The 13,295-nt window shown below is 58.0% G+C and overlaps 6 protein-coding genes across 6 annotated transcripts; 4 read left to right on the top strand and 2 right to left on the bottom strand.

Moving 5' to 3' along the window:
• Positions 1-7: 7 nt before the first annotated feature.
• On the top strand, positions 8-3,051 carry B0H64DRAFT_468150 (glycoside hydrolase superfamily). Its single transcript, XM_062807738.1, has 3 exons — positions 8-1,076; positions 1,126-2,593; positions 2,672-3,051. Exons 1-3 carry the CDS (start codon positions 278-280, stop codon positions 2,793-2,795), a joined length of 2,391 nt encoding a protein of 796 aa, XP_062656273.1. The 5' UTR covers positions 8-277; the 3' UTR covers positions 2,796-3,051.
• A 484-nt stretch (positions 3,052-3,535) lies between these two features.
• B0H64DRAFT_407617 (uncharacterized protein) lies at positions 3,536-4,036 on the top strand. Its single transcript, XM_062804574.1, has 2 exons — positions 3,536-3,680; positions 3,755-4,036. Exons 1-2 carry the CDS (start codon positions 3,598-3,600, stop codon positions 3,903-3,905), a joined length of 234 nt encoding a protein of 77 aa, XP_062656272.1. The 5' UTR covers positions 3,536-3,597; the 3' UTR covers positions 3,906-4,036.
• A 199-nt stretch (positions 4,037-4,235) lies between these two features.
• On the top strand, positions 4,236-6,833 carry B0H64DRAFT_419931 (major facilitator superfamily domain-containing protein; the record flags this gene model as incomplete). The annotated part of the gene is made up of 5 exons (XM_062805422.1): positions 4,236-4,744; positions 4,868-5,367; positions 5,429-5,954; positions 6,502-6,571; positions 6,696-6,833. 5 exons carry the CDS (start codon positions 4,236-4,238, stop codon positions 6,831-6,833), a joined length of 1,743 nt encoding a protein of 580 aa, XP_062656271.1.
• Positions 6,834-8,473: 1,640 nt separating this feature from the next.
• On the bottom strand, positions 8,474-8,945 carry B0H64DRAFT_236903 (uncharacterized protein). The gene has a single exon (XM_062799808.1). It carries the CDS (start codon positions 8,829-8,831, stop codon positions 8,595-8,597), a length of 237 nt encoding a protein of 78 aa, XP_062656270.1. The 5' UTR covers positions 8,832-8,945; the 3' UTR covers positions 8,474-8,594.
• A 915-nt stretch (positions 8,946-9,860) lies between these two features.
• B0H64DRAFT_419930 (transcription activator of gluconeogenesis) lies at positions 9,861-11,964 on the top strand (the record flags this gene model as incomplete). The annotated part of the gene is made up of 2 exons (XM_062805421.1): positions 9,861-10,068; positions 10,205-11,964. 2 exons carry the CDS (start codon positions 9,861-9,863, stop codon positions 11,962-11,964), a joined length of 1,968 nt encoding a protein of 655 aa, XP_062656269.1.
• Positions 11,965-12,246: 282 nt separating this feature from the next.
• B0H64DRAFT_236676 (riboflavin kinase) lies at positions 12,247-13,295 on the bottom strand. The gene has a single exon (XM_062799803.1). It carries the CDS (start codon positions 13,044-13,046, stop codon positions 12,339-12,341), a length of 708 nt encoding a protein of 235 aa, XP_062656268.1. The 5' UTR covers positions 13,047-13,295; the 3' UTR covers positions 12,247-12,338.

Here is a 13,295-nt window from a genome sequence, read left to right as displayed (position 1 = left end):
GCACAGCGCCAACACGAGGTTGCAACGAGCTGGGAATCGAGTCTGCAAAGAATCTGCAACGTACGACAATCACTTTTTCTATACTCACCTCCAAATTCCTGCGTAACCACAAATCCCGGATAACCACCTCGAACCGAACCGACGGCAATGCATTCCTAACCCACCACATCCCATCCGCAAAACACATCCCACATTCCATCACAACCCGCCCAGCGCAGATCACACCCAATCCCTCCAACCAAACCGAAACCGAGAAAAAAACCAAAACCAAAAAGAAATGCCCCGCGACCCCTCCGCAACGCGGCACCCCGACCGCGACCGCGGCGAGCGCGGGGAGCGCCGCGAGCGCCGCCACCGCCGCAACTCGTCCGCCGCGCCCGACGACGATGCCGCCCACCAACGACGGCGGAGACGGCATCCCAGCACAGCCAGAGGCGACCAGACTTCAGAGGAAGGGGCCGGCGGCGGGGTGCTGTCGGCGGCTGCGCTGGCGCGGCTGAATCGCGCGAACAATGCGGTACCACCTACTGCTGCCGCTCCTGGTGGGGGTGGTGGTGGAGCCAGGGGGGGCAGGGATCGGACGAGGGAGCGGACGAGGGAACAAGAGCGGGAGAGGGAGCTGGAGAGGGAGGCGGAGAGGGTGAGAGAGGCGAGGAGGGAAAGGGGGAGGGAGGCGGAGAGGGAGAGGGAGAGGCAGGCGGAGAGGGATAGGGAGTTGAGGAGGGAGCGGCGGAGGGAGCAAGAGAGGGAGAGGGAACGGGAGCGGAATCGCCAGAGGGGGTATGAGGTTGTGGATGTCTCGCCGCCGAGGGAGGATCAGAGGTATGATGTTGTGGATGTTTCGCCGCCGAGGGAGGGGAGGGCGCAGAGGGGGCGGGATAACAAGAGGAGGAGTGCGAGGGTGGTGAGCGGGCCGGTATTAGAGGAGGGGAGGGGGGGAGGTGGTGGTGGTGGGAGGGGGTGGACGGGGTTGAGGGGCGGTGCGCAAGGGAGTGATGGTAGTGTGACGACCACCGAAAAGGAGCTGTTATGGAACGGGAAACCGGCGCCGTGGTACAAGCAGAAGAAAAAGCTATGTAGGTTGTTTCTTTCCGGGGAGGACGTGGGTTGTGCTGACGACGGCAGGGATCCTCATCGGTGTCTGTACCGTGCTGCTTATTATCATCATCATCGTGGCAGCTGTGGTGGTCCCCAATTCTGGCGGGGGTGGGGAAAAGCGCGATGAAGGTGGCAGCGATAGCGAGAGCGGCCTGGGAGGGGTATCGCCCGACAGCATACCGAAAGGGGCCCCGTCCTGGCTGAACCCCTTTGTGTGGGAGGATACGAACGATTTCAACCTCACCTACACCGATGAGACGGTCGGTGGCTTGCCCATCATGGGCCTCGACACGGAATGGGATGATTCTGCGAAGGCCAACGACCACGTACCGGCGCTAGACAAGCCATGGGGCGACTACGCTAAGCTGCCAGCACGAGGCGTCAATGTGGGCGGCTGGCTCTCGCTCGAGCCCTTCATCACGCCCTCCCTCTTCAACTACGATCTCCGCATGGGCATCGTCGACGAATACCACCTCTGCAAGTACCTCGCCAAGCGGTGCGAGAGCGTCCTCGAGAAGCACTACGCCACATTTGTGACAGAGGAGACCTTCAAGGAGATCCGAGATGCCGGGCTCGACCACGTCCGCATCCCCTTCTCCTACTGGGCCGTAGAGGTCTACGACGGCGATCCCTACCTCTTCCGCACCTCATGGCGCTACCTTCTCCGAGCAATCGAGTGGTGCCGCCGCTACGGCCTGCGCGTCAACCTCGACGTACACGGCCTCCCCGGCAGCCAGAATGGTTGGAACCACAGCGGCCGGCTCGGCCCCATCAACTGGCTAAACGGCACCGACGGCGCCCTTTGGGGGAAACGCTCCCTCGAGCTCCACGACAGCCTCTCCAAATTCTTCGCCCAGCCGCGCTACAAGAACATCATCAGCCACTACGGCCTCGCCAACGAACCCAAGATGACCTTCCTCGACTCGCAGGAGGTCCTACAGTGGACGACGGAGGCGCACGAGCTCGTGCGCAAGAACGGCGTGTCGGACGCCATCGTGGTCTTCGGCGACGGCTTCCGCGGCCTGCACAACTGGCAGGGCGAGCTGCAGGGGCTGGACAACGCGGCGCTGGACGTGCACCAGTACGTCATCTTCAACACGGGCCAGATCGTCTACAACCACACAACCAAGGTACGCTACGCGTGCGAGGGCTGGACCGAGCAGACCCGCCAGAGCATGGACCGCGACACCGGGTTCGGCCCCACCCTCGTCGCCGAGTGGTCCCAGGCCGACACCGACTGCGCCCGCCACCTGACCAACGTCGGCTGGGGGAACCGCTGGACCGGCTCGCTCATAACCCCCGACGGCACCGGCGACGTCACCACGCCGCGCTGCCCGGCACAGGATACCTCGTGCAGCTGTGAGGAGGCCAACGCGCCGTCCAGCGAGTGGAGTGACTCGTACAAGCAGTTCTTGAAGATGTTTGCCGAGGCGCAGATGTCGAGTTTCGAGAAGGGCTGGGGGTGGTTTTACTGGGTTTGGGATACTGAGGATGCGTAAGTTCCCCTTCTCTTCTCTGGTCGTGGTTGTTGTGCCAGTTTGAGAATGGCAATGCTAACGAACGTTGTCAACAGACCACAGTGGAGCTACAAAAAGGGGCTTGAGGCTGGTGTCCTGCCGGCCAAGGCCTACGAGAGGAGCTTTGACTGCGATTTGTCAGACATCCCCAGCTTCTCGGATCTACCCGAGACCTACTAGTACATACGCAGTATAGAGAGGATGGGGGGGGTATTTTTGGATTTGCTCGGCGTTTCGGAGTTGAAGCATGTTTGGTTGTTTGAAGTTGGATAGCATCGTTGGTGATCGCATCCAAACTGGGCATGTTCATGAGTGGCTGATACCGGGGGTGGATGGTTGATTTACTATGTAGTTAGAACACGAGGGAGCACATCAAATCAGTATTTTGGATATATAGTTGGGGGTCAAGCACAAGTAGAGTGTACATATGCACAAACGGACTTCGGAGGCGGCTGGATTATGATATCTCTTCTCTTGATTTCTAATACCGGAATAAAGTCAAAGGAACCATGCCGGTTTTCGAGTCGGGCTCGCCGGGAACGCAACGGGAATGCTGGTTGTCCATTACCCAACATTCCAGACGAAAACCCCTGGGAATGTTACACTGGGCTCGGCCAAGATGAGATCATAGCGAACCGCGAGAGCGGCGGGCTGTACAAAGTAAGCCAACCGAAACTAACCAAATTCGCGCATCTTCGCGCTGACGGGCGTATAGACAAAGAGCATGTCAAGAGTAGGGCTGCTAGGATGAGTCCGGGGACATCTCGGGAAGTGAACGTTATCCCCGATGCACTCGTTCCAGGTTTGGAAAAGCAAGCAAGCAAACACGGGATAGTGCCGTCCCCGCCGCCGCTGCTGCAACCGAGAGCACAGCCGGGAGCCCATGTGCCGCGCGAGCGGGTCTCCACACCCGACCACACCCCGTTTTCTCCTCTCATTGCCGCTTTGTCATTGGCGGGTTGTTCACTTCGAAGGGTCATCAATGTCCCTCATCAAGAAGGCAATCATCCCATTGCATATGCGTGTTGGTGCGAGATGGCTGTGGTGGCTGCAATTTATCAGGCAGTGAGTGAAAAGCCCTTTCTTCTCGACCCTCTCGTCTGGCTTGGGGGCCGTGGTTTTGACGTTGGCTTGCCCAGATGGGCTTGGTGGATGTGGTCTCCCTGTGCCTGGGCCTGGAGCCCCTGGCTTCAATGGAACCCTCCTTCAAGGTTGGATGCTGCTAAACGCAGTCGAATCCGCCGCTTAAAATTGTTGGTTCCATCGCGCAGAGTTTTGGAAGAGCGTTAACCCCAGAATGGGACGAAAGCCCCAGTAAGGCCCGTCATCCGCACTCGGAGATCGAGGTACAGGGTGGCTAAAGGCCGTTAATAAACGTCATGGCATCCCCGTGTTTTGTCCATCGTAGATTTGTCGTCCCATAGTCATTCAACATTGACAACATTGTGTGTTCGTCACTTGACGTGAGTGAGGTTTTCACATCGAGTGACTCGAGTGAAGCCCAAGAACCCACCACCTCCCTCCACACCAACTTTCACCTCTCGGCTCGAGATATCCCGAAGTTACCCGACCTCGTTCCGTCCACCAAGCCATAAACCCAAAGAGAAAACAACCCCAGAAATGGACGAAAAGGGGCACCAGCCCGGCTCCGGGAGCGCCCCAACGGCAGCAGACCACTCCGACATCGAAAGCGCCGCCGACCCGGAGAAACTCAGCACCTCCTCCGGGGGGCCCAACTTCGAGCCCATCCGGCCAGGAACAGCCGCAGCAGCGCACCCAACCTCACACAACAACCGCCGCCTGAGCGCCGAGACCATCGACACGCTGCGGCGCGAGCGCTCCAACAACGGCTGGGGGTGCGACGACATCGAGGCCGACGCCGCCGGCGGCATCATCGCGCCGTACAACCACCCGGGCAAGGGCGGCGCCGATGGCGGCAGCGGCGGCAACCGTGATGGCAATGGCAACGGCAGCGGCAGCGGCAGCGGCAGCGGCCCGGATGGCGCCCCCGCGGACCCCTTCGAGGTCGGCTGGGACGGCGGCGACAGCGACCCAATGTGCCCGCGCAGCTTCCCGACGTGGCGGAAATGGCTGATCATTGCGATCACGAGCGTGGGGTCTTTTTGCGTGTAAGTCTGGGCCTGGTTCTATTCACTGTCCCGGTGGAGGTTTGTTGTTATGGTGGAGGAGAGACAAAATGGCTTGTGTGGGGGGAAAAGGAGAAGAGGCTGACTGAGAGTGGTTGGATAAAGAACGAATGCGTCCGCGTCATATACGGCGACGTATGCTCAGATGAACGAGGAGTTTGACAACTCCCGACTGGTTGCGACGCTGGGGCTTTCGACATTCGTGCTGGGGATTGCCCTGGGCCCATTCTGGTCGCCGTTGGCCGAGTTCTACGGCCGGCGGCCGATTTATCTCTGCTCCTTTGCCGGATTCATCATCTGGTTGGTCCCGTCAGCGGTGGCAAAGAACATCGAGACCATGATCGTGGCACGCTTCTTCCAAGGCCTGGCAGGGAGTGCGTTCTTGTCTGTTTCTGGCGGGACAGTGGGGGATCTGTTCACCCGCGACACTATGCTTGCGCCCATGGCCATCTTCGCGCTGGCCCCTTTTGTTGGGCCGTCGACGGGACCGCTGGTCGGTGGCTTGATCAACACCTATGTCAACTGGCGCTGGACGCATTATGTGTTGCTAATCTGGGCTGCCGTTTTGCTGCTCACCATTGCGTTGTTTGTACCGGAGACTTATCGTAGGTGCTTTTGTTTTGTTTCGTCCGGTGCTCAGCGGCAAATGCTGATATTCGCTGTTAGATCCGGTGCTGCTAAAACGAAAGGCACAAAAACTCCGGAAGACGACCGGTGACGACAGATGGCGCGCGCCCCTTGAGAAATCGACCAAGTCCGTTTCCAAGACCGTGGCATACTCGCTGCTCCGGCCCTTCCAAATCCTTATCTTCGAGCCCATGGCAGTGGTCCTCAACATCTACACGGCCGTCCTCCTCGGTCTGCTCTACCTTTTCTTCGGTGCCTTCCCGCTTATTTTCCGAACAAACCACGGCTTCAACCTCTGGCAGGTCGGCCTGACCTTCATGGGCCTGCTGGTAGCCATGATCATCGCCTGCCTGAGCACGCCCCTCTGGACTAGGCTCCGACAGAACATGGTGGCAAAGCGACACAAGGAGACGGGGGTGCTCAAGGACGAACCCGAGGACCAGCTGCCGCCTGTCATCTTTGGTGCCCCGCTGATCACAGGGGGCCTGTTCTGGTTCGGCTTCACGACATATCCCGAGATACACTGGATCGTACCCATTATCGGCTCGAGCGTGTTTGGTCTTGGGTGAGTGCAGACCTTTTCTGATTTCTTTCTTTTTGTGTGTTTTCAGTCTCTCCCTTGGCTGCTTTTTGCTTCGGATTACGGGTCAGGATGGAAATCGGAGTGATAATTCGCGGATCATGAGCTTCAGCCGTGGCCGTGGCCGTGGACGTACCGAACGGTGAGACGAGCTTGGAGACAGTCCCAGCATTTCACAACAGGGCAGCAGTGCGGTTGACAGCAGCCATGTCAATCTGCTCTTACGCCACGGCCTTGGCTTTTTCCTTTAGTCATGACTTTGTCACGATGTCCCAGAGCTGTCGCATCCTAGCTAGCCTGTTTCCTTCGATCTTGCATATCCGAAGTCTGCAGTCATGCCGTTACCCGTCGTTAACCGTGGCTTGTTTCGCAGGATGTCGTTCGCTTTTACGGGAATCTTCACTTTTCTGGTGAGTGTAACCCACCCCCGCGAAGCACAGACGTGCCCGCGGCCGGCGGCTCTTGATCCGGTGCAACAACATTGGGCGATATATGGAAAAGGGTGTGCTGATACGAGCTGGTGGCTGTCTAGGTCGACGCATACCCACGGTACGCAGCGAGCGCCCTGGCATCCAATGCCTTGGTCAGGTGTTCCTTCGCAGGTAAGCTTCCCCTCTACACAGTAGCCGCTGGATGTTTCATGTCCCAGTTAGGCCTCCTGCGTCACCGGTCCGTTCGGACATACGCTGACGATGCGCAGCGGCGTTCCCACTATTCGGTATCCAGATGTACGAGGCCCTTGGGTTTCAGTGGGCCACTGGGCTCGTCGCCTTTGTGACACTCGCCTTGATGCCCTTCCCTTATATCTTCTTCCGCTATGGCAAGAAGATACGAGCAAGGAGCAGATATGCGACCACCACATAGAACTATGGGGGGACATCAAGGTGGAGACGAGGGAACACCCGTCTGAAACCAGCCCAATGGCTGAATCAGACGTGTCCAGGTCTGCAGTGAGCTCGGCTGTGATCTGCCGTGAACGCGTCGGCAGCAGATCTGCACCGGGGAGTAAGCCATGTCAACCGACGGCAAGGCGCCAGTGGCTCACTTCATCGATCTCTCCACGGGGACGATTCACCACCACTCAACACGGTCTGCCAACTATCAGCGAGTCTTAACGGCGCACAACCCCACCTGGTGCATACTGACTCATCCGGGAGAGTTGAATGCCAGCCCAGACCCAAAGTGCTAAATGTCACAGGAGGCTAGGGGCCAGGGAGTGGAGGGTGGGTGGTAGGAGAATCGGGACCAGACGGCAGCACTTGACTCCGGAATCTGACCCATCGGGTTGGGTGGCTGGCAATGCCACCGCATCTAGGATGAACACTGTGATGGTGGAGAAGGCTATGTCGTGCGTCTCGTCAAGAGGCTTGCCGGCATGCTGCTTCTGGGTCACGGTCTGTCTTGGGCAAGCCACTCGGCGCCCCGCGCAGGATCCTCACTCGAGTACGGCGGACGTACCCGTTGGCGCAGGCCGTGGACCAGGATAGGCCGAGGTTGAATAGCGACAGAGCTCAGTGGTCTGATGATCTCATAGGCAAGGCCACCGGCTACGAACTGTGCGTCTCATCATGAGACAAAACAGTCTCTCATGCTATGAGCGGCAACAACAAAACCTGTTTTTTATCTTATTTTAACATATCCATCCAGCTTACGTTCGCAAAGGGGAGTGTGTGTGTTGCGTGGGTTATCGTGAAGGGCTGGCTCCAATGTTGAATGTCGAAGCTCCGAGAACATCAATAAGATGAAGTTTGCGTCGGACCTCGGCTAGCCGACCCACCGAGAAGGGACTCTCAAACATGCTGGTCATATGCTCTGCGCCGACGGTGATGGCCGAGAAAAGGCTGGCTGATGGCGACCTGAGACAAAAGCACCGAGGTATGTAGGCGGTGTTGTCCAAGCGGGCTTCCAAGAGCAGGAGCAACACCAATCCTGGTGTCACTGGTACGTACTTGTAGCCCTCAACTTTTCTCGGATGCATTTGCAGATCCGCGGTCGGGGTTCGATTGGGGTTGCGGCCCGGGGTGGCATTCCGTGGACCCTGCGGCGGCGGCGGGACGGGCTGGATGGCCACATGCAAAAGGATTCCATGGGGTAATTATCCCAACCGCTCCATGCTTCTTCGCTGTTGCCTCTGCATACCGCAGTATTGGTCCCTCGCACCCTCGGTATGGCAATGAGAGAGTCACCAATTAGGAGCAGTTTCCAGACGATTTGAGGGCCGCCGTATCCACTGCCGAGCCGCATGCAATGAAGAAAATAGACTGGGCTGGACCGTGAAGACCGAAATCGATTGACAAAATTTGAAGAATTGATTTGATGATGTGTTTTTCTGGGGCCGAGTTTGCAAGGGAGGGTAGGATGAGAAAAGAGAAAACCCCGCATTCGGCGGGAAGGAGGAAAGAGCTTTAGCTCGGCTTACGCCCACCACGGTTGCGAAAAACCACCGCACACCGACTCTAGCCTCAACCTCAGGATTTCATGAATGAGGAAAGAGCACCACACCAATTCACAGACCCATGTTTTAGCGCACCTTTCTCTCTCCACAACTGCCATGCAAAACAACACCGGGCATGCCTGGTCGAGACTGGCACTGAATACAGATCCTTAACTGGAGCCGTCTGATTTTCACCCCACCTCGTCTTCGTCCGCCTCTATCACACCCGTTTGCGCTCCTGCCTGTTTTGCTTTCCCAGAAGCAGAAACTCCGGCCCTCGCCATATTGCGATTCGACGACGACAAGCTCTTTGCGCTGCGCCAGGCGAAAGCAAATCGCGGAGATTGCGAAAATCGCGGGAGGGGACGAAGATAAACGGTCCGGAAGGGGAGGAGGAGGAAGGCCGTGGGGATGTTGGCGAGAGACATACGGAGTACGAACCACACATCCTCGATCCGGCCTCGCAAATCGTTGAGAAGGACACCGACGCCTAGCAAAAGCCACCCGCTTCGACGTCCCGCATCCGCACCAATTGCCCGCTTGGCTGTCTTTTTGCGCGGCCTCGAAGAAAGCCCACACCACCTGTTCCCTTCTCCTACCGACGCCCTGCCAAGGGCTCACGCAACCATACCGCCGACGGATAGGTGCAGCTTGTATGCCTCCTAGCACTCCTGTGCGACCCTCACCAGCCAGAGCTCGAAAGCTGCCCCGGCCCGCACCCGTGCTTCATCCGCCGCCGCGTGACTCGAACTCATCGACGAGACCACAAACGCCCACACACACACCATCTACCCAAACGGCCCAACTTCCGTCAGTTCCGCCCGGACGGTGGACTGTCGCACAACGGCACTCTCTACCAAATTTCTCCGAGCCAATTAGCAGCATCGCCACGAGAGCCGCTGAGAATACGAGACAGTCGCTTGTCACTGTGTATCGGGCCTCAATAGCTGGCACTAGCTACATATCCCGTTCTCTCGGACTGGTGATCAACAGTTCTTATTGCGGGAGGCTACAGTGAAGGGGAACAGCCCAGGAAGCCACAGCAAGCCGTTGCTGCTGCGTCCGGTCTTGCAGAGCCTCGGCAACTATTCGTTGCCGCCCTCGACGCCTTAATTAGATGACCAGTGGGGGCTCTTCCTCCACTCGACTTGGCGCGCTCGTTCTGGGATACTTGCTTGCGTCGTCTTCTTCAGCTCGCCAGCGCCTGCCCTGACAACCAGAGCGACGTGCAGCGCCAATCACCTGCCGTACTGGTGCCACCGCTGTGATATTGCTGCAGGGCCCTTCACGTTAGCCCTCTGCTGTTATTTTCAAAGTCCTATTGCGGAACCGGACCTGGCGTGCGTTGGGTTGGGTGTTCCTGCATTACCGCGCTGTCCGACCAGGTCGGGCCGTATATAAGCTGGGCCGCGATGGCGGAAGACAGCGGGCATTCCCCGCGGGACACTTCGGGCGCCATGTCTGATAGCGAAAACGAGTACGACGAGACGGACCAACTCGTCAAAGACGAGGACGAGAAGATGTCAGACCAAAGACTCACTTCGGAAGGCGCCGACACCAGTGGAGAGCCGAAAAAGAAGTACGACCCGAAGGATCCCCTTCGGCCTCGTAGGAAAAAGGCCAGGCGGGCTTGCTTTGCATGCCAAAGAGCTCACCTTACATGCGGTAAGATCTCTCTCTCCGTTCCTCGTTTCTCATTGCAAGGGTTCCATCTATACCCTCCCCGCACCGCACTTATTCATCCTTGCTTGTTCATGTAGTCTCTTGAAGTGTAGGCTGGCGATGCTGACCGCTGCGATAGGGGACGAGAGGCCATGCCAGCGATGCATCAAGCGCGGGCTGATGGACTCCTGTCAGGATGGAGTCAGAAAAAAGGCTAAATATCTCCATGACGCCCCCCCTGAAGCACTACGGCCTGTTTTGGGTCCAAACTACAATCCAAATCCAAACCCACGACAGAATGGCCACCGAAATCCGAGTATTTCAACCTCTGAGGCATCCCCGAACCAAGGGACCTTCTTCTCGCAATCGACCGCTGCTCAATTCCCCATGTTCTCCGCCTCCCAGACACCAATAGGGAACTTAACGGAAAATCTTCCGTTTGCAAGCCAGCAGTCGCCGGTGTCTCCATCATTTCAGACATCCGGCAACCCGCAAATCGGCGGGATGACTGTGCCACAGGTGTCAAGCCCTATGACGAACTTCGGCGCTCTACCATTTGACCCGAGCGATCCAAATATCTTCAACTTCAATCTCGAAGGCCTCAATTTCGGCAGTCAGTATGGTGCCATGGAATTCGGCATGCTCGGGCACATGTCGTCGGGTGCCGCCGAAACGCCTCCGCAGGATACCACGATGTCGCGGTCGGCAAGCGGCAGTCTCGGTTTTGGGCCCGGTGTGTTTGGAAATAGCGTCAACCAATTCGAGAAAGTGTACGAGGGCAATCTTCTCGATGGGTTCCTTGGACTTGACGCGAATCACAATGGCCTATACTCGCAGGGTAACCTACAGCATGGTCTTCCCCACGCGTACGCCATCGCCGCTGGACCAACCAGCATTCAGAGCCCGAGTACCGACACCAACAGTCCACAGCCGACTACTCTCGGCTTTGACGGCTCTCCCACGATGGCAACCTTCTCGACAACGCCCGGGGCCAAGCCGGCGAACCAACAGCATCCCTCTACGAGGCAGTCCAATGCCCTCGCGAAACTCGGGCAGCAGTCGGTGTTGGGGAAGCGCCAACGCGATCCCTCTTTCATCTACGACACGGTCAAAGAACCTTTTGGATATGTTACGAGTTTCCACAAGCTCTTCCTTCTGATCCAAAGCCGGTTCACGGCAGCACACTCGTCGCGCATCGCAAAATCCCTGGCCAGCATCCGGCCGTCACTGATGGCGTCGACCAAGAACTTGACACAACAGGACCTGGTCTTCATGGAGAAGTACTTCCAACGGTCTCTGTTTGAATACGAAGAGTTTATGCACCAGTGTTCCAGCCCCACCCTCGCCTGCAGACGGACGGGCGAGGTCGCAATCGTGAACAAGGAGTTCACCGCGCTGACGGGGTGGACGAAAGATGTGTTACTCGGGAAAGAGCCAAACCGCAATGTCAACCTGGGCGGCTCCGCGTCAGCAGGGAAAGTCGGCCTCACCACTCCTCGTCTCAAGAGTTTAAACACCGAGGCCAGCGGGTCTACAGATAGCCCGCAACCCGTGTTCCTCGCCGAACTTTTAGACCACGACAGCGTCGTCGAATTCTACGAGGATTACTCCCAGCTGGCCTTCAACGACAGCCGAGGCCACAAGACACGCAAGTGCCGCCTCCTCAAGTACCGCCCGCCGGATAACGACGAGGGCGCAACAGAGGCAAATGTCGACGTGCAGCTGCCGCAGAAGGATCCTCGGAACAGCATTCTGAGCAACCGCGTTGCCAAGATCGATGGCGAGCACGGGATATCGAAACTCGAACGCGACGGCAAGCTGGAGTGCAGCTACACGTGGACCATCAAGCGGGACATGTTTGATATGCCCATGCTATTTGTCATTAATGTAAGTACGTAGTCGCCTTATTGTTATCGTTACAGGGCCCGGGCAATCGACTGATGACATCGCAGTTCCTACCATGTTATTACCGAAGCAACAACCAGCTAGCTGTGTGACGGGGCCATCGAGGCCATCCAAAGGGAATAAAAGGAAACGCAAGACGGGGCATTGACGGTGTCAGGGAAGGCGTTGGGTACAGATACCTCGGTACATGGTTGTTTGAGGTCTTTTTGGGTTTGCTAGTTTACCGAGCGTGGTTGTAGAATTGATCATGTTTACGATGGTTCTATCATCTTTGACTTGACGTTTCGGTGGACGACCTTTGCGCCTTTTATTTTATTCATCATTGATGAAATACCTTAGTCAACCCCAACCAACCCATCACCACCACCCTATTTCCCCCCTTCCCCCAGCTCCTCAGGCCGTATCAACCAACCGCACTCCAACGACCCCCTCAGCACCTTGACCCCCTCCCCAGGCACATCCACCTCGACGTCCACCCCGCTCGGCGCCCAGCCCTCGCGCGCCAGGCTGCGCTTGGCCACCTCGCAGTCGAACTCGATGTCGGCGATCAGCGCCTCCAGCCCGCTGTAGTCCTTCTCCTCGCGGATGAAGCCCGCGATCAGCAGGCGCATCTCGGCGCCGTAAAAGTCGGACCCGAACCGGTGCAGCACGTGCACCTCGGCCGACCGCACCGTGTTCTTGTAGAACGGGTTGTACCCGATCGACATCACCATCGGGTACACCGCGAACCCGTTGCCGCCCCGCCGCCGCGCCTGCCCGTTCGCGTCCGTGTCTGCGTCGGCATTTTTCCCTTCCCCTTCCCCTGCTGTGGTGGTGGTGGTGGTGGTGGTGAGGGAGTCGGGGTGGGAGGCCGGCAGGTTGAGCGAGGCCCACCCGAAGTAGACGCCCGACGGCGTGGACGAGATCCAGGGGGTCTGGGCCTCGTCTACGGGCAGGTTGGCCGTCGGGATGCCGAGCTCTTTGGAGCCGCGCCCGAAACCGCTTATTACGAGGCCGGACATGTGTAGCGGGTAGGGGGCGGAGGGGCCGGAGGGGTCCCCGATGAGGGGGGGTCTGTTGGGGGTTGGTGTTGCCATTTTTGTGAGATTGGTTTTTTTTCTTTTCCTTTGTGGTGTCGATTGGTTGGTTTTCTGAAGGGGGGTGAGAGAGATTGGTCGCGATGAGAGGATTGTAAGAGAAGGTTAAGGGTTGAAGGTTGAAGGTGGGAGTCAGTCGGTCGGGCCGGTCGCTGACACACCGTGGAAGTGGGATGGAAACGGGGTGAATTCCTTCGGTGGTGGGGGAGTGGGGTAGCTGAGTGCCAGGGGAACAGGCGCAGAGATAAA

This window comes from Chaetomium fimeti (assembly GCF_033439085.1).
Source record: "Chaetomium fimeti strain CBS 168.71 chromosome Unknown B0H64scaffold_7, whole genome shotgun sequence".
Taxonomy (NCBI): domain Eukaryota; kingdom Fungi; phylum Ascomycota; class Sordariomycetes; order Sordariales; family Chaetomiaceae; genus Chaetomium; species Chaetomium fimeti.
The sequence above is the reverse complement of the archived record's forward strand: the minus strand, read 5'-3'. Positions and strand labels throughout refer to the sequence as shown.

Bases quoted from the DNA above. Each gene is read 5' to 3' on its own strand.
- B0H64DRAFT_468150 (XM_062807738.1), top strand. From the start codon at position 278: ATGCCCCGCGACCCCTCCGCAACGCGGCACCCCGACCGCGACCGCGGC. The intron at 1,077-1,125 runs GTAGGTTGTTTC...TGACGACGGCAG, and splicing joins CAAGCAGAAGAAAAAGCTAT to GGATCCTCATCGGTGTCTGT. The intron at 2,594-2,671 runs GTAAGTTCCCCT...CGTTGTCAACAG, and splicing joins GTTTGGGATACTGAGGATGC to ACCACAGTGGAGCTACAAAA.
- B0H64DRAFT_407617 (XM_062804574.1), top strand. From the start codon at position 3,598: ATGTCCCTCATCAAGAAGGCAATCATCCCATTGCATATGCGTGTTGGT. The intron at 3,681-3,754 runs GTGAGTGAAAAG...TGGCTTGCCCAG, and splicing joins TGGCTGCAATTTATCAGGCA to ATGGGCTTGGTGGATGTGGT.
- B0H64DRAFT_236903 (XM_062799808.1), bottom strand. From the start codon at position 8,831: ATGTCTCTCGCCAACATCCCCACGGCCTTCCTCCTCCTCCCCTTCCGG.
- B0H64DRAFT_236676 (XM_062799803.1), bottom strand. From the start codon at position 13,046: ATGGCAACACCAACCCCCAACAGACCCCCCCTCATCGGGGACCCCTCC.